Genomic DNA, 18,677 nt, shown 5'->3' with positions numbered 1-18,677 from the left:
TTGTTATCATCTGGCTGGCACTTGGTAGTCTTTAAGATCTGTGACACGGTTTCAGTCAAAATTCAGTGATAGTGTGAAATACTTGTACCAGCAACTTGCTGCCCTAAATTCTGTATATTAACCATCTCCTATCTCAACTCAGGGAGCACAGAGTAATAAGTGTATGAGCAGCAAAGAAATAACAACTATGTGTGTTGCATGAAGTGCAGTTACAAATGTTGAAATGACATTTCAATGGAAAAGAGACAGATGGGTGTCCATGCTGATTTTAGCTGTTACAAGAATTGTCTGTTGTCCCCTGTGCTTTCTTGTCTTTGATGGAGGATGGATCTTCCACATTGGTACACACAACTGCCCATTAGTCTAACAGGGGCTTGCCCAATGAATGAATGTCTAAGGTATGTATTTCAGGAATTGTTTAAGGACAGATTATTTTTTTCTCATTCTTCTTCAAGCAGGTTGTACTGATTTTCTGAAGGACTAAATTTCTAAATTCTAAAGAAAAATTGTGTATCGCTTGTAGATCAGTTTAGTAAACAGCTTGTAGTTATATGTGTACCAGAAAAGACAATCTTTATCTTACTTTTCTTTAGTTGTTTTTCTTCATTAGTATTCATAGCTATACTCTCTTCCCTAACCCTGCTTTTATTTCTTTTGTGCCTTTTATTTCTTCAATTCTTTCTGAAGACAGTCTCTGTTTTTAAAAAATAAATAAGTGTGACTGGTCTTACTTATCCTTTCATGTCATCTCAGGCATCCCTGAAAGGTGCTATCACTCTCATTATTTATTCAAGGATCTGAAGACACTTCTGAAAAAAAGAGTAAATTATTCTGTCATCATTAGTTTAGGAAAACTTTTAAAACCTCTGAAAGAAATGAATTGGGAAACCATTATGAATAACCGAGCTTCATTTAACATAGCTGTGATCATTTCAGGACGTGATTCCCTGCAAAGGCTCTGGAATTCCTTGTGGATATTGCTGCCAGAGTTTATTATTTTTAAAGCAATGCATTCAGCTACAGTTATTGTATAACTAAATGTTTTAGGAGCCATTTGGCAGAGATGCACACTGTGAAGTAAAGCTGAATATTTGCAATCGAGTATCAAACAAAAGGTGGCTGAGTGAGCTGAACATTGACTGATGTGAAAGAAACAGTTACAAAGCAAGGTAGGGAGAAGTGAGTTGTGTAATGGAAGTTGAATCAAATGATAGATGTCTTTCTATTATTTATACCAGTGTTTTCAACAGTTGTGCTGAAAGCTTTATTTCAGAGATTGCAGCTATAGTTAAAATGGAAAGAACATCAAATATTGAACAACACAGCCTTAGGAAGATAATTTTAAGTACCTGAGCTGATAGATGCAGCATTTGAGACTGAGATTAAAAAAAGACAAATCACAACTGAGACCGTCATTGACCACTTTAGCTTGGAAGCTGGGAAGTAGATGGACTTGGAGATAATTGCTGTGTTACATTCATCACATGGGGTGAAAACTGCCTTCTCAAATGTCCTAGGAGAATTTTCTTAAAGCCCATTTTCTTAAGGTAACCACATTTCCCCTCACCAGTGCAAAATCTCTGAGTGATAAGACATGAGGATGTTGCTTAGGTTTAAAATTAGTACTTTCAACCAAGTAAGTGGAGTCTTCTGCTTACAATAGTTAATTATTAATTGTCTAGTTAGGGACCCATGTTGGGTAAAGCAAAAGGAGTTTCTGGAAAAGCTCAAGGTCTGCATCCTCATGTTTGGAGTTTCTCCCTCTGACACTTACTGTGACAACTCTCTTGCATAAATGATCTGTGCAGCAAGTTTAGAGCAGATGATCTCTGTGCTGTCTAAATTTCAAGTTTTTAGGGATTGTTCAAGCTGTTGTAGTCCATTTTTTAAGTGGTGCTCAAGGCCAAAATTATCCACAACAGCTATTGTAGATTACACAATCTCCAAAATTGTATTGTGGATTAAAAAATACACAAAGTGCCCCTATTTTACCACCCTGAGCAGTGCTCTGATCTACCTGGGTCTGCTTTGGGCAGGAGATGGGCCTGGATGACCTCAAGAGGTCCCTTCCAGTCCAGATGATTGGGAGAATCAAATTATCTGTCATCCTGCATTTTGTCCCTCAAATGGACACTAACCCAAATCTGTTTTTTAAGCCTTTTTGCAGACTTGAAGAACTTCCAGAAAGAACTATAAACTTGTATGATGGACTGCATGCATTGTGTTGGGTTCACTTGCCCTCTGAATAAAATAAGCATAATCCCTAACTGTTGAAAACTTTTGGCTGTCACTCAGCTAGAGTGTGTATCAGTAGCTGTCTGAAGTGCCTTAGAAAAACTTCTTTGTCACTCCTTATTAACAGCTAGAACTCTGTTCCTCTCAGTCTTTGACACCAAATGGAAGGCTGGGGGCCATTCTGACATGCAATCTTACTGGTTGAGGCAAAATAGGAAAAACAATTTAGATTTCCTGACCTAGCTCTTTAAATATATCCTTATGAGAAAAGATTTTCTTTTCAAATTCAGCAAGGAATTATTTAATGATGCCAGACCAAGTGTTTTTTCAGGCTTTCAGTTGTCATATGTATTACCCAAAGGATGTACAATGAATTCTGTAGTTCATTGAATTATCAGAAGGTGTACATTGTCATTTTAAAAAAATATTGCTGCAGATAGGTCTTTCACAGAATACAATTACAGTCCCAGCAGAACTTGTAAGTTAAGCTATAAACATTATAAAAACAACAAACCAATTTGTGGCAAAATCAAAATAAATTACTACAATGGAAAATTTTCAGTATTTTTCTGGATTCATAGTCAGCAGTTGTTACTGCTTAACTGTTTTAGTAACTGAGAGATATGAGCATTTTGAAGACAAGTTTGAGCATAGTTTTCAGAAATAATATCCAAACTTTATAATGCTCTTTTAGAAATACATAAAAGATTAGCAAAACTGGGGAAAGCTAAATTAATGTTTCAGGATTTAAGAGAAGAGCGGCAAGCTGAATATGAGACATGCTGAAAAGATCTTACAAAGGAAACAAAAGATAATATAAGAAGTGTAATAAAAAAGGAATAGTGACTCAGGAAATTTAACTCTGTACAAAGTGACTTAGAAGTAAGTTATAGTAAAATCTGAATTAGGAAAGGTGAATTTTTTCTTACACAATTTTAAATTAAATGTTAATAATTTATTTGGTAGTCTTGCTAAAGTCCTTGACTTAAAAATTCAAAATTTACTTATAGAACCAAGCCTCCTGGGTGTATTGTATGTAGTGTAAAAAACAGGTTTGGCCCACCTGTGGAGGTGTGAGGCATTTTGGGGTGCTTGTGATTAATTGGCTGAGCAGTGGAGTGTCAGCCCAGGAGAGAGGAATGGTGATGCTGACCTTGCTGTGAATCACCATGGTGAATCACTTGCAGAAACCATTGTGAAGTGGGGGACATAAATGAACTTCTTGTTCCCACTGCAATGAGTGTAAAAACGCGTGTCCTATAGGATAAAGATGTTTCTCAGCTCTTCTCTGTCTGGTTGGTGCTGAGTGTGCTGAAATGCTCAATCTGCACATTGTTCCAGTGCATTGTTCTCTCAGCTTCTCTGCAGTGTTTGCACCATTGCTGGTGGTGAATTTTATAAAAGTGTGAATGAGAAACATAAGAATGTAATCTTCTCACAGTGTCAACTGAGAGTGAAAACCAGGTGAAAAGCTAATCCTCCTGCAGACAATCACTTCAGTAAATCCATTTGTGTATTGCACAGGCTTACTCAATGGAGAACTATTAATTTTTTTAATATTCTGTATGAATGTCATTTTTCCCACTAAAAATGGATTTTAAATACATATTGGTAGAAGGATGTGCAGTGAGTCAAAGGCAAAATGAGAACACCAGGGCATGCAGACCCATGCTGTCACCAGTTGGCTGCATATGCTTTTAGAAATAGCATTTTATTCAAGGTCAGACATAAGGATTTCCTTTTCATTGTAGGGAGACCTTTGAACGATTCCTCTCTTTCTCCAAAGAAAATGTTGACAGTAGGATCTTTGATCTTCAGAAACTTATGCACTTGACAAATTTAATTCATGTAAATAATTCTGCTAGACTCAGTAAGACCCATCACAGGAAGTTAAACGCGCATAACTGGATCTCAAGTAAAGACCATGCACATGGCAGGTATAGTGACATAGTCCAAAAGTTCACTTAGATAAAGTTCTCTCTTCTAAAGATGTAGAGAAAATGCTGTCTTATCAAAACATCATGTGGGTTTTTTAAACTAATTTTTGGAAAAAAAATGACATGCACTCAAGTTCGAATCTTGTAAAAGCAAGATTTATCTAGACAGCTGAATGGTGTTGTAGTAAAATAGTAATGATTTATCACATTTTTTTATATCCTTATATTTTATATTGAGTTCAGCATTATGTGATTTTTAGAAAATATCTCTGCATAATTCCGGTTTACTATTCCAGTGCTATTTTGCTATTGTCAAACCTTTTTCTACAATCATCCACTCATGATGTAAGTTTTCCAGGTGCTGACTTTCTTGAATACAATTGATTAAACTTGTATTCTGTAGAATAGAATCCTGCATGACACCTCGGGTGTTCAGTGATCTTTAGAAACAACCTTTAGACCTCAAGTTCTTGTGGGAAAAAAAAAGTTTTGCTTAATAGGATCATCTAGTTCAGAAATCCTCTAATGCTTGACAAAAGTCATAAAATAGACAAGCACATTTCTTTTCAGAAGTACTTGCAGTCCTATTAGTAATGCTTTGATTCCTACTGCTACTTGTCCTGTTCAGTTAATTAATATCATTCTGTAGTGGAGTGGGCTTGTTCAAAAGCTGAAAACTCTTTTAACTCCCCCACTGTTAGGAAATCATATTAAAATTTCTATTTGAGAGTGACCTTGCTGCTTCCTTCTGTTGATACATTAATGCCACTCAACCAGTATTGGGGAGAGATGAGTTGTGCATCCTGCTAGTGATGATAATATTTTGTTTTACTGCTTGAATTGTGATGCCACAAAAAAAAAAAAAAGGCTATTGAATAAGACTTTACCTAATTAAATCAGTTGATGTGGTAATTAATAGAAGAATTCTCTGGGTTTGGTATTTTGAACGTGACCTAGCAGTCCCTTAGATCATCCAAGAGGACTCTTGATGAAAAGCCACCAGCATGAACACCAAAGACAAAAGAATAAGAGTTTTGCCTTATACTTTAAATTACTGAAAGTGGGGCTATTGAACAGTTTTTCCACAAAAGCAATGTTCTGTTTTCATAGTACAGTTTCTCCCACATTCCATTAAATTTATGACAGACTATTAGTGTTAATTGGCACTTTTGGAAAGACTTCCATTTAAATGACTAATTACCTAAAAGGAAATTTCTTGATGCTTATGCTTTCTTTTGTTCTCATCAAATAGTGCCAAGATCTGGAAGCTGCTGTAGTGCTGGTACTGTACAAATGAGAATGATAATTAGCACACTGTTACTGCCTCTTTGACTGTAGCTGTTTGGGGTTTGTTTCTGCCATATGAACGTACTATGTACAACAGCAGGCACTTTTTGGTGTATTTTTCTGTTTTCACTCCTGCTTGATATTGCTGCAAGTGAATGGGTTTAACAAAAGCTGGTACACGTGAAAGGTAATGATGAAACCATCTGGAACTGGAGATGCTGAGAGACTGGGTTTTATTGCTTTCTACAGGATTTTTGTATGATTCTTTTTAAGAATGCTGACCACACACTTTGTTTAGTTTGGAATAAAATTCAATGGGCCACAATCCCCTTCAGGAAGAGAGGTGTCACTAGGCCATTTTATGCATCTTTACCTTCTGATAATTTAGCTTTATGCTCTTTTAAGTTTCGATGTTCTCGAAGTCAGAAAGAGAGGCAGACACTGAATTACTGTACACAGATACTGCTATATAATAATTTAATGAAAACTCCCCATATCTTTGCAACCTTTCCTTCCCTGTGTTTGGGTATCAGACTGTGTAGATGTTCACCACACCCCATTCATCTCATGGGCTGTCAGTAGTGTTTTCAGTCCTTTTTCTCTTTTCACTTGTTCAATCAGTTTTGTTATTGTTCTGTGACTTCCCTCCCAGTCTGTCTGTGTAGTTCTAATATTATCTGTTAAAGTCTTAGGTAGTAGCTCAGTAGTCAGGCTGTGGTTTTCAGTTGGGAGAGGGGAAGAAAAAAGTGCAGTTAGTGCCTGTATTTTCTGATAGCTTCATGTGTCTCTCTCTCTGTGTGGCACAAAAAGCAGGTATCCTTTTCAAAATCTATTTTTCTATTTCTGCCGTGTTTGTGGGCAAACTCCTTAATTTGTTTCTGTGGTGCAACTCTCATTGAATTATGGATGTCATGGGGAATAAACAATAGTCTGGTTTACCAAGAAGGATTTTAAAACATTAAAAAAATTTAGAAAAACTTAGCTTTTTGTGTTACACTGTAGGATTTCAATACAAATTATTCCAGTCTTATTCTGATAGAATAAGACTGAATTTCTGATAGAAACTAATTTTTCCCTACCAATGTTACAGGGAATTTCACAGGATGTCTGCTCACACTCCTTTTGTATCTAACCACATACCACATATAAAGAGAATGAACAGCTTAAACATCAGTATGTCAGCTGTTATCAGACTTCCATGAAAAACAATTAACTACTATTTGTACTTAAATTGCTATTTTGAAATAAAAGATAATTCACATTGCTTGATGTTAATTTGCAGGACTCAAAACACAATTTCTGAACAGAACTGAACAGAACACAGTCATTCCAGATGTACAGTCTTAGTGGAATGGGTTTTCTGTCTTTTTTCAAATTCTCATGGATGCTGCCTAGCACACCTTTCTACTTGGAAGTGGAAAACTGAATGGGGATTAAGAGGAAGAGCACAGCAGGGGCAGGTGTGGCTGGGGGTCTGGGGTGGGCTTCCTGTAGCACTTGGGTGTCCCTTCAGCTGTGCTCAGTGAGTGGGGCTTAAAGGAAGGATTCTGGAGACTTCAGTTTTCTAGACATGTTAAATCAGCCTAGACACAGCCTGGGTCAAGCTTGATCTGTACCAGCTTTGGGCTGCTCAGCAGAAAATCAGGTGAAAGTTGACATTTTACTGATTTTTCATGAAGTTTGGGTGGGAGTTTTTTGCTTGTGGTTTTGTGTATTTTCCCCTGTGAGTATTATCAGAGGAAATACATATTTTCATTAATGGGTCACACTTCCTTCAGTGTTCACTATGCATTTGGGAATAGCAGTCTTCATCTACATGCCTTGTCCTCCATGGATTTGGTTATCTGAGCTCTGCTTTCTCTGTGGGTGCTCTGCTGTGTGAGCTCACAGGCTTTAGGTTTTATTGGGTGGGATGCAGCCCCATCCCACTGAAGAAGCCTCAGCTGTGGAATTTGTTTACTCTGTAATGTCATTGACTTTGGAGGCTTACTAAAAAGATTTTTCTCTGAGAGGTTATAGGAAGTTGAAGTTTGTTTGCATTATGATTGAGAGTTCTTTGATGCTTTTAAAATACTATAGTAAGTTCTCTTATGCTGGACATTTTTATATTTGAATGGGACTCTGTTGCACAGTGTCCCATCATCCTGTACTTTCTATGGTTTCACAAAACCAAAAATCACAGCATCATTTTAAGCAAACTGTGATTTGTGGCTTGTTTAATTCAAATGGAGGAACTGGAAAGAAAATCAGAACAATTCCTTTTATCCATTAGGACAATTTATTCTTTTAGATGTGTCTGTCCTGTAAAGCAAGGGTGTCCAGGGGAGAGTGGGAGCAATGGCTCGTGGACTGTCTGTGCTTCTCTGTTGCTGGCATCTCCTTGGCATGATTTTGGTCCTGGTGTGTAACGAGGTTGGTTGGTTGGTTTGTTTTCAGTGCTGGGTTAATGAGATTGTGCTGCAGCCCCCCAGGGAAGTACATTTGTGCCAGAAACTACGTGCTAAATGCTTCAGGATGTCAGTGCAAGGCGAGGGAGGGTGTTTGAATGATATCCCTTCAGGACAGGAGCAGTGCTGCAGGGCTCCACAGGGCCAGGGAAGGACAGACCTGGTGTTAATATCTTCTGAACAGCCTCCCTGGGCTAAACTGTCCCCAGAGTGTCTTGGGAGGAGGAGCAGCAGGGACATGAGATTTCAGAGGGTCAACTGCCGTAGCAAAGTGGTTCATAACATGTCTGATCAGCAGAGTGCTACTGACAAGTAAATTGCTCCCCAGCACAATTTTAGTTGTATCCTGTCAGAGCTGGGACTGAAAGTACCTTGATTTGGATTTTCCGTTACTTGGGCTTAAATCATTAATATATTGTGCAAAGACAGTTTGCCAACTGCTTTAAAATAAATGCTTATTAGAAGGCTTCCTTGGGAAACTTCTTCCTTAACAAAACCAAAAAAATAAACAAAAGAAAAAAACCCCACTGCCATCACCAAAAAAACCAGCCCCCCAAACCAACCAATCAACCAACCCCTAAAACTCAAACCAAAACAAAAAAAACTTCTTTAAGTGGATTTTGGTTTTGGAAAATATGATCATTGAAATCAAGTGTGCTCGTTTTTCACAGTGTTTCTTCTGCTGGAATAAAATATTTAGGATGTGAGATTCTTAGCACATGGCTAGAAACTGATAATTATTTAAACCAGCTGCCTAGTTGCAGTGTATAGTGAGATTCATCACTGTGATTCACTAACACATCAGAAAATAAAATCCCAAAAAGCAACCAAGTGAAAATGCTATGGATAGATAAAATGAGAGAAGTGGGTGCATGGTGTTGGTTTATTTTTAAAAAATGCAACCTCTATTTGAAGTTTGATTAGAATGAGTCAGTTTCTGTTAGATCTGACAGTTATAAGTTTGTTATTAGCTTTCCAAAATAAAATACATGAATAACACTTTTTAAAAATGTGCTTATTCACCAAACCATTGCATCTGTAAGTACAAGAAAAGGATGCTTATCACTGCAAAATTTCTGCAGGTCTTTAATTAGAAGCATTTCCCTGTAAGGAGATGACTGTATTCGAGGGAAAAGAGAAACTTACCTATTTTGGCCATACTTGACACATTTCATGTCCATTCTGTTACTTGTCTAAAGAAATAATGTACAAAAATTATTCAGTGTAATTTCAGCATCAAGAGTAAGAGGCACAATTTTTCCTGGCATTAATTATTTGAAAAGAGTTTCCATTTGCTGTAGTTTAGCCTCATTTCTCTATCAGGATTTTGAACATTGTAACCAAAACTTTCCTCCCTTCTATCCTCATCCCCACAGCAAATATTCTCAGAAGGGAAGGATGTTACAAGTTGCATCAAAAGTTCAGTAAGTGATTTACTACTGTATGAAAAATAATGGGATTTATGTTTGCCAGTGAAGTTGTTCATTTTGTTCACAGAATTGATCTTCAGTGCAAACCAAATCCTTCTTGATAAAAACCTGTTGTGAGTTCTTGTACATCACTAAAACTAATTAAAAACAGGTGGATTCTTCCCATGTAGCAGTACCACCCAGCTAAATGAAATGAAGATAACTTGTATGAATTGTTAGAGAGGATGTTGTTTTCCTTAGGGACCGTACTGGAATGTTAGGATTCTCTAAAGCTGCATTTCTGAACAGAAAAAGAATCATATTTTAACTATGATACCCATATTACTTTGTTTATAAAACTTGAATTTAAGTTGGCGCTGCAGAGAAGAGGAAACCCTGAAGAAAACTTAATTTTTGAAACCTGATCTCTGTGTGAAAGTCTCTGTGAAACTCTGGTATAAAGATTTGAAGGGTTTCATTTAGAAACTCAAATCTACATAGCTAAGTCTTGTTGGTTTTTTTTTTTTAATGTTGTGGGTGTCACATTTTTCAAGACTCAGTTTATCTTTCACAAAAATGAATGAGATAGCATTATTGAAGAATCATGAGCTGTGTTTACTGAGTATTCCCTTTATGAACTAAATGATCTGCTTAATCTTGTGATTTATTACTAGTTTGATAGTTCCCTTTAATTAACAGGAGTTGGTTTATGTGGTTTAATGGTGCTGGTTTCAATCTACATGTGTAGGGCTGTACAGAACAGGACATGGAGGTAGAGCAGGAGACCACCTGACTCGTGCTGCATTTTCATGGAGTGCCAGCAATGTTCAGACTGCTCTCTTCTTCTGGGAAGAATGAATAGAAAGCTGGAAAAACAATTGCCACAATGAAAATTTTTTAAAGACAGAATACTTGTATCTAAGCCAGCTGTGAATTTTAAAGCAACGTATCTTTGCAAATCACACTGGGCAGAGTGGTGCAAATGTGATCTTTGTATCTAATGTCATTGTAACAGACCTCAAAGCTGGTCTGTCTGTAACAAGGCATATTAAAAAAAATGACCCAACATGAAGGGGACTAATTTATGTTAGTCTTTCCAAGCCTAGCCAATTTTAATTTTGGGCCTTCATTTTTTCTTGACTGACTCCAGTTCTGTGCAGCTTCAGATGACAGGCTGAATAAAAGAATAAAGTAATAGAAGACTGAAAATAAAACACTAGAGCATTTCATATATTTACATTTTCTAGTTGAGATATTTTGAATTTTAAACAAGTCTTTCATCATGTAACTGCTGAAATGTATTGCTAAAATGGTAAAGAAGAGTTGGTAAATTAGATAAATAATTTTATCATACATACAATTTTTAATCTGAGAAGTAGGAGGAGGAACTTGTGAGATGCGGAGTTTCTTAATTGATGGAAATAAACTGTGTGTATATTGGAGCATATTTGACTTTTTTTGCAAGCTTAGGGCTCTGTGTGCTTTCAGATGCATGGTTGTATGGATAATGATCAGTGCCAAATTGCCACTTGTGGGTGCCACTGTCTGGTTCTGGGTGAGGAGGGATGGTGCTGCACACAGGTATTGACAAGAGGCACAGTGTAGGATAGGTCAGATTTGATCATCTCTCTTCTCCATGTAGATGGCTCACAGTGGGCCATCAGCTGACATCAAAACATGCATTTATTTATGAATTTTAGATCTGCAGAAATCTCCAGCTCTTACTTACATTTCAGTATTTTAACTTTGCTACATAATTTTTTTTTCCTGTGTGTCAGTGTTGTTGCATCTCCACCCAGAGGTGGGATTTTATGTGGCTGGTTTGTGTTGGGACACAGAACTTACTGTTCGTATACAATGGCAAATACTAAGAACAAGACTATCTTGTCTTGTGTAACAGATTGTTTTAAAACTTTGCAAAAACAAAAAATTGATCAAAAAACCTCAGGTTTTCTAGTTAAGAATATAACATTTCTTTTGAGACTTTTTTTGTCTTCTTTCTATCTTAATGCAAACGGCTTGTCTTACTTTGAAATGTGCTTTTGTGCACTAGAGAAGTATAATTTATTGTAAATGTTACATTAAAAGACTCATTTCTCAGGCAGTTGGAATTAGATTTTTTCAGAGACAAATGTTTTTTATGCACATTGCATAATCATTAGATTAAAAACCCAATTTCTCCAGCTTCTAGAACAAACCATTTCTTTTGCATATTAAAAAATCTTTAAGAGGTAACATCTTGAGTACAAGTGCATGTTCATATTGTATTGTTTCTGAAATAGCTGGGAACATAGAGTGATGGCAAATCACTAAACTAGAAAGGATCACTTGTGGAATGCACAGTCCCTTAACACAGAAAGGAAGAATAAACAACTTTTTCAATGGCCTGCATGCAGGGCCAGTTTGCAAGTGTGTGATGGTGGTGGTGCTTGATGGGTCAAGCAGAGCTTAATTACTGAATTTCTACTATGCAGAGGTTGCAACAGGAAAGCATTTTTGGACTTGTCTGTTTTTGTTTGTCTCTCCTGTAGAAAATGAAACACTTTGTATATGTGAGCTATCCATGGTATGATGGCTTGTACCTCCCTGCTACAGCAGCCACTGCAAAGTGATTTTATTGTCCTCTAATCTACTGGAATAGTTTTTAACATGTCTTTTGCTTTACCAGCCTTTTTGCAGACCAACAAGTACCTTAGTGTTTATTTACAATCTACTAGTGAAGTGTGGGCATTTAACAGTGTTAGAATTTTCAAGCAGGAGTCAAAATTAGTTTCTTGACATATTTATTGACAGTGCTCTTATTTAATAGAGAAGAAACCACGCACTTTGGGAAATGGTAATCTTTATTTACGGCTATGATGGGAAAATGCAAATGAAGCGGTAAATTTTGTGATTAGTATTTTACAGAGCAGTCACTTACTATAATTATATGTTTTAGATCAGTGGAATTATCATGTTCTATTAACCAGATTGTTTCCTGACTTCTTGTAGGATTCTGAGTAACAACAAGATCTTGGGGTTGAAGAATGGCTCTTTCTTCGGGCTGAGATCCCTGGAGAGACTGTGAGTAACTGATCAGCCTTGCTCCAACTTCAATTAAAAGTCTTTGTACTTTAAATATAGAAACAAACAGCAGATAAGGAAGTTGAGATGTTCTGAGCTGTATTGCACAGTAGAGTTTCTAGGCAGTCAGCAGGTTAAGAAACAGCATAAAAATGAGTGCATGGGGATGGACGTGGAACACGCAGGAAAGCACTGCCATCAATTTGGAACTAAAATAAACATCCAGTCAAAGCCTTGTACTACACTATGTGCACTATCACAGCAAAGACTGCTGTATGTAATGGTAACACTAATATACCTGACATGTCCTTTGGGTTATTTAACTCATTGGTCTCCACTACTTCTATTTTAGATCAATATAATTTAAATTTTTTTTCTATATTTTAATTATAACACCAACGACTTGGACAGCATTTATCACAGGAGCAAACAATGACTTTGATAAAGCTCCATGGCCATGTATTTCTAGGAGGAAGGAGCTCCTCTAGGAGGAGGAGCTCAGGAGCAGCTAATGAGTTAGGAAGAAAATATTTGGAAGCTTCAATGGAAATAAATAAGCAGTAATAGCTACACTATAATAACACTACTTTCTGTATATATAGGTCAGTCATTTGAGAATAATTGTGAAAAAGCCTAAAAGGCTATTTTTTTTATATCTATAGGCAACTTCTGGTACCAGTACATCTAAAATTAGTAATCATGTCATGCCTATCTTACAATATCTTCTTCAGCTTAAGCTAAATTACCTTTATACTGCTTTGAAAGAGTAGCTTTGTTATGTAGAACTGTTGATATAAAATTGTTACTACATTCATGAATGCATGAATGTATTCTGTGGGGTGTGAATATTTCCATATGCAAAGAAATTATGTATTAAAATCAACCTTATCTAATATTTTGAGTATAGATATGTCTGATATGCATGCTGTTCATGCTTGTGGAATAAAGTGGGTAACTATACCATACTGAGTTGTTTCAGTATCCTAAATGTGGTTTAAAAATAAACAACTTATTTCAAGGTCTACAGCAATCCCTTTGAAGGATTTGGGCAAAGTGAATGTCAGAACATTTATGCTGAGTAACATTACATTGTCTCTGCATACAGTTATAGTTGTATCAAATACTTTCATTAATGTTAAATATTAATGTATTAAATGATATGGAATATTAACTAGTATGGAATGGAGAGTGAGGTGTTATTTACTAACTGGTTTAATATTAGGATTAACAATGATATGAGGTTTGTAAAGAAGTCTAAAAATATTTTAGACAAAACAATTTAGAACACAGAATAGAATTACAAATTTATTGCAAGGAAAATTAGTAAGTTAAAATCTCATGTAATGTAAGTAAATGTAATTAATATAGTGTTTAGAACTAAAGAAAAACATTTCCTCTGAGGTTTTTCTTAAGGTTTAATTTACATTGGAGAATTATACTGAGCATGTAGTTTTAAGAATTTTATTAGTTAAATAGTGAGAGAAATATTTCAACCTGAAAAGACATTACAAACAAAACCAAGAGCACTGAGAAAACAGAAAAACTGCCTTAGGTGTGTAGCCTCAAGTACCATCACAATCCAAACCATTTTATTTTCCTGTACTGATTTTTCCCAACAGTACAGATAAAATGAGTATCATCTCCTCTGTTTATAATTCTGTTTGACAATGGTGTTAATACAAAATCCATGAGTGGTCCGTGAATTGAAGACTGGAATTCAAGTGATGACATCCTCATGATTCAGCTGCTCTGTTTCTGTTTCATTTGGGGCCACTCAGGCCCCATATGCTTCTTATCAATATCTGTGAAATCCCAGTTTCAGCTGTAGGGGCGAGAACAGCTGGAATAATCTACTAGGAGGTGAGTGTGAATGAATTGCAGCTGGATGAGTGCTCCTAGCTCTTGGACAAAGGTTTCCCCAGCTTTGCCTTTTGGACAGAACCTGATTCAGAGCAGTACTTCAGGTGCTCAAAATGGAGAACTGTGGCAGCAACTGCTTTTGATGTTTGTGACTTGTCAAAATGGACCAAGAACTTTCATTCCTTGCCTGAAAGGAAGGAGTGTAGCAGGAAAATCCAGCTTCCCTTAAAATAATGTTAAGTTTACAAGACTAGGTGCTTAGGAACATGGGTGTGCTGGAGTTAGGAATTACTCACTTAATTTGGCTTTGCACTCCTTGTGGTCCTGTTCAGAACAAAAAGTAATGTGAATGCCATAGAGGAAAGAATCATGTAAGTCAGTTTTTTGGGTTTTTTTACAGCTACCATGAGATCATGAGCTAGAAGAGTGTAAGCTTACATGGAAAATGAAATCATTCAATGTCAAACTCAAAAAGATTAGAGAAGTAAAATTTCAGGTTGAATTGAAGGACTAGTATATTCTGGCTCTTCCCTGTTCTGGAGTACTGAAACCCTCTTTTTGGGAAAAGAATGGTTTGAAGCCCTACTCCAATAAGTGAGTGACAACTTTCCCCCTATTATTTTGTTTCTCAATGCATGCCACAACAGGAATTGAATTACAGAAGTGTCAGTCTCCTCAGGTTCTGGTGATTTCTCAAGAGCATGTTACACAAGTGAGGTCCCTCACTGAGCAGTTGTCTCAAAGTGGGACTCTCATTCTATCAAGCAAATCAAGAAAAGTTATTTACCCCTTAACTGTCCATTCTAAGAGTAAGACAAAATTGATTTCTCTAAAACTAAGGCTATTGTGGAATTCTAATATTATACATTGAATATTTTTTTTCAAATTTTTTTTTCAGAAAATTGCAATTTTTTTCAACCATGAAATAAGAATAACAAGGTTAGCATTTCAGATTTTCTCAAACTCTGTTGCTGCTATAGGACACCTGATACTACATTTTCAGAGGATAGAGCCAAGAAACCAGGGAAAAATATGCTTGTTTAATAATTTAAAGATAGTACTATATTTAACAATAATCCATTAATATTAAAGAATGAAATGTAATAATGTCTATTAAAAATAGTGATCAAAAGACATGTATGAAATACTAATATTTTTACTGGGCATTTTGTAAAAATGCTTTGAAAAACACTGACTCACAAAAGTGCACTTTCAGTTTTATATATGTGTATGAACAACGACTCATGAGTGATCTGTAGAGGTGGCAATCCCTCTCCACAGCTGCAGTTTTCTCAAATTAAGAAATTGCCACGTGCTGGTTTGGAAAGGTTGGCTCACAAATGTGACATGGCACCTGGATCATGATGTGCCCCTGTGCCACTGAGCTTACACTGTCGAGACAAGAGGCATTTAGAAGTGAAGATCATAAATACTGTGAGAGAACAAAAGTTTTCTGTAAACTTTTGTTTTATACAGATATGATATGCTGTCCAGTTATATGGTCCTTGAGCTGGAATAAATCAGAAGTGTAGGTAAGAATATAAATAAGTTTTTTTTTGAAGCAAGTGCGGTAAAGGAATTGTTTGTTAAAATATGAAGAGCTATGTGGAATTTAACCAGAAGAGATCTACAGGCCATCAGTTCTTTAAATGAGAATGCACACCTTGAACCCATTTCTGTGATGCACCCTGTGGAGATGGCTGGCTTCACTTTCAGGAGGCCGAGAATTCAGTTTGAGTCTGAAGCTGAGGGCAAAGACTTGACAGCTTGTAATGATTTCAGTTTCAGTTCCTTCCCTGTCTGCAGTCAGTGTTCTGCCTTCCCAGAACAGCAGGAGTTATAACAGAGATTTAAGTAAGTTTTGCCTATGCTCTGGATTCCATAAAAGAAAGGAAAATCGGGCTTTCCCAGCCGTGAAAGAGTGAAGTAGCCTTTCAAGTAAGTCTCAGCAATCTGAAAATTCTCATTTAGTGAAATATTTGGAGGGATCTGAACAACTGAATTATCTGTGTAATTTGGTGGTGTAATTATTGCATAAATCTCAACAATATATTACAGGGGAAAATCTGTGACTGTTTCCTTCTTTAAGAATTATTTAATTTTATTTATTCATATTTTCTGGACATGTGGTTGAGCATGCTATTACCCAAAGAATCATAGGCTAGGACAGGTTACCAAGATGACTTGTCATAGCAGTGTGTGGTACGGATGCTGCTGTGAAGCATTGCCATCCCCCTCCGTGTGCAGCAGTGAGAGTATTAGTGCCAGCTGTGGCCAAGGCTTTTCATGCCTGGGGATATTTGGCCAGCCATGGTCCATGGGATGCTGCTGGGGACAAAGACTGAGGTGACTGGGCCAGGTGCTCCAGCTGTGCTGGACCTAAAGCCAAGATCCAGACTAGGAAAAGAAATCTTTTGCCCTCATCCTGGTGCCAGCTGGTGCCTAACCATATTATCCACACCATATTATCCTTCAGCTATTATCCACACTGCTAATTTTCTAACTTTGCACAGCAGCCACTGTCCCACGGTGGCCTGGACAGCCCTGCCCACGTTACCCCTCCCTGGGGCAGCCTGTCCTGGGCTCCTGGGGCTCTGGGATTGATTGTGTGCTCGAGATTTTCACAAGTGGCTGGATAAGGTTGCTCTCTTTGTCTTTCATAACCAAATGTACTTTTTCATTAGGTTTATAGGAGCGTTGTACCTCTGAGACTGTTGCTCCTTTGTCCCAGTGACTGAACCTCTAACGGGTTCAGAAGCAATTGGGAGGGAACCAGCAAATACAAATAAAGAAACATACACAAACAGACCGTGGTTGCATAAGCAGTTTCCTTGGGAAATCGGGATGAAAGATCACTCAGCAAGATTACACATATTTTTCCCAGTTGAGCCAGGAGAAAAGCATGCCAGGCACTTATAAGCAGCAGTGACTGTTTTACAGAAACTTGCTTTGTTACATTTTCTAGACAAAGGAAAATAGTACTAAAATATCTGTAAGAATTTAGGAATGAGTTTATCTTTTGTTTTGATTTTATTTTTTTAGCACTATACATGAGTCTTACTCTACCAGGCCTCCCTTAGATTGTGTGTAGTTTTATTAAGTGCTGCTGTACCATCAAGTTCCAATCACATGTCAGTGCTGCACAGCCACATGTTGTCCTCAGTTATTATCAGGCAAGATTGCCTAAAAGCTGCTTCCAGTAGATTTCAGTGAGGTGTTCTGCAGCTATGTGTTGTGGTGTGCAACAGAAGCGATAACACACTCAGTTGAGGGATGAAAAGGAATAAAAAGACAAGCATAAAAAATCAGACAATAGAAAAAACATGCTGTTAAGCAGTTGTTACAAAAATATGATGTTTAGAATTTCTTTAGCAAAATTCAAGTGATGGAAGTGTAAAACATTCAAGTGATGGAAGTGTAAAACAGAAAGGTTTGACATTTTTAACATGCAATTTGCATTTTCTAAATTACTGTCTTCTTCATTTTTCCCTGCCCATACACTTGAAATGTGCATGTGCACACACACGTGAAGAAACAGATGTTCTTCCTAGGTACTGTGAAGAATTGGAAACATGCTCAAAGAAACTTCAACAATTTTACTTTCAACACATTGCATACGACATCTTTAAAGTCAGAAACTTCATAGATTAAATTTAGAATATGTGTTCTTTTTTGGATTGTTGTAAAAATAGAAAAATACTGGTTATTATGAACTCACAATATTTCTGACTGACAGCCAGGATCCAGCTGTGCAATGTTTTTGGCTTTTTTTTTTCCCTTGAAGATCTTGCAGCTGAGGAGTGGGCCCCTTACTTTGTGCAAGCACTTTTAGCAGAAAATAAATTGATAAGCTTGGAGACCTCAAATGCCACTGAGCTGAGTGTTTAGAGAAATGCTGGGGTGGTATTCAAGGAAAGGGCAATCTAAAAATCTGTTTCTTAGGGCTCTTTGTTGTGTAAATAGTCATAGTATGAATAAAACTTTCAATTTTATCTGGTTGTTGTATTTGGAGAAATATTTAGAAAGAAAACTCTCAAGCATCTGAAGTTGTCTTGCAACTTTTTCTTGTGCTTGAAATCCTGCATGGGTTTAGTAAATTTTCTAGGTCCAGTTAATAATGATAGCAAACAAGTTATTTTTTTATTCTCAAAGAACAAAAGTACAGATCCTGCAACCATTTTTTTTTTGTTTAGTAATATGTCTAGGACGCCTGAGGAATTCCAAGCAGTTTTACAAGTAAAATTTTTTACTGTCTTGGCTTGTAATTGTTTACAAAAGCTCATTATGCTGCATTACTGTTTGAAGTGATTGATCACATTCTGCTAGATGCAGAAGGATGGGAATAGTCATGGGGAAGGATTTTTCTCCAGGAGCAAGACTCTGCTTTGTGCCTGTACTCTAAAATATTCTGAAGACAATTCATGTTCCTCCTGGCAGTC

At 36.8% G+C, this 18,677-nt stretch overlaps 1 protein-coding gene across 1 annotated transcript in view; it reads left to right on the top strand.

The window, feature by feature from the left end:
- Positions 1–18,677, top strand: part of LOC311156597 (adhesion G protein-coupled receptor A3-like) — a 247,724-nt gene that overhangs the window by 29,487 nt on the left and 199,560 nt on the right. Inside the window, exon 2 of the mRNA XM_084210641.1 lies at positions 12,307–12,378. Coding sequence (XP_084066767.1) covers positions 12,307–12,378 — 72 coding nt within the window. The remainder of the gene's footprint in view (positions 1–12,306; positions 12,379–18,677) is intronic.

The sequence above is a fragment of the Fringilla coelebs genome (assembly GCF_963513975.1).
Source record: "Fringilla coelebs genome assembly, chromosome: 8".
Classification (NCBI taxonomy): Eukaryota; Metazoa; Chordata; class Aves; order Passeriformes; family Fringillidae; genus Fringilla; species Fringilla coelebs.
The sequence above is the reverse complement of the archived record's forward strand: the minus strand, read 5'-3'. Positions and strand labels throughout refer to the sequence as shown.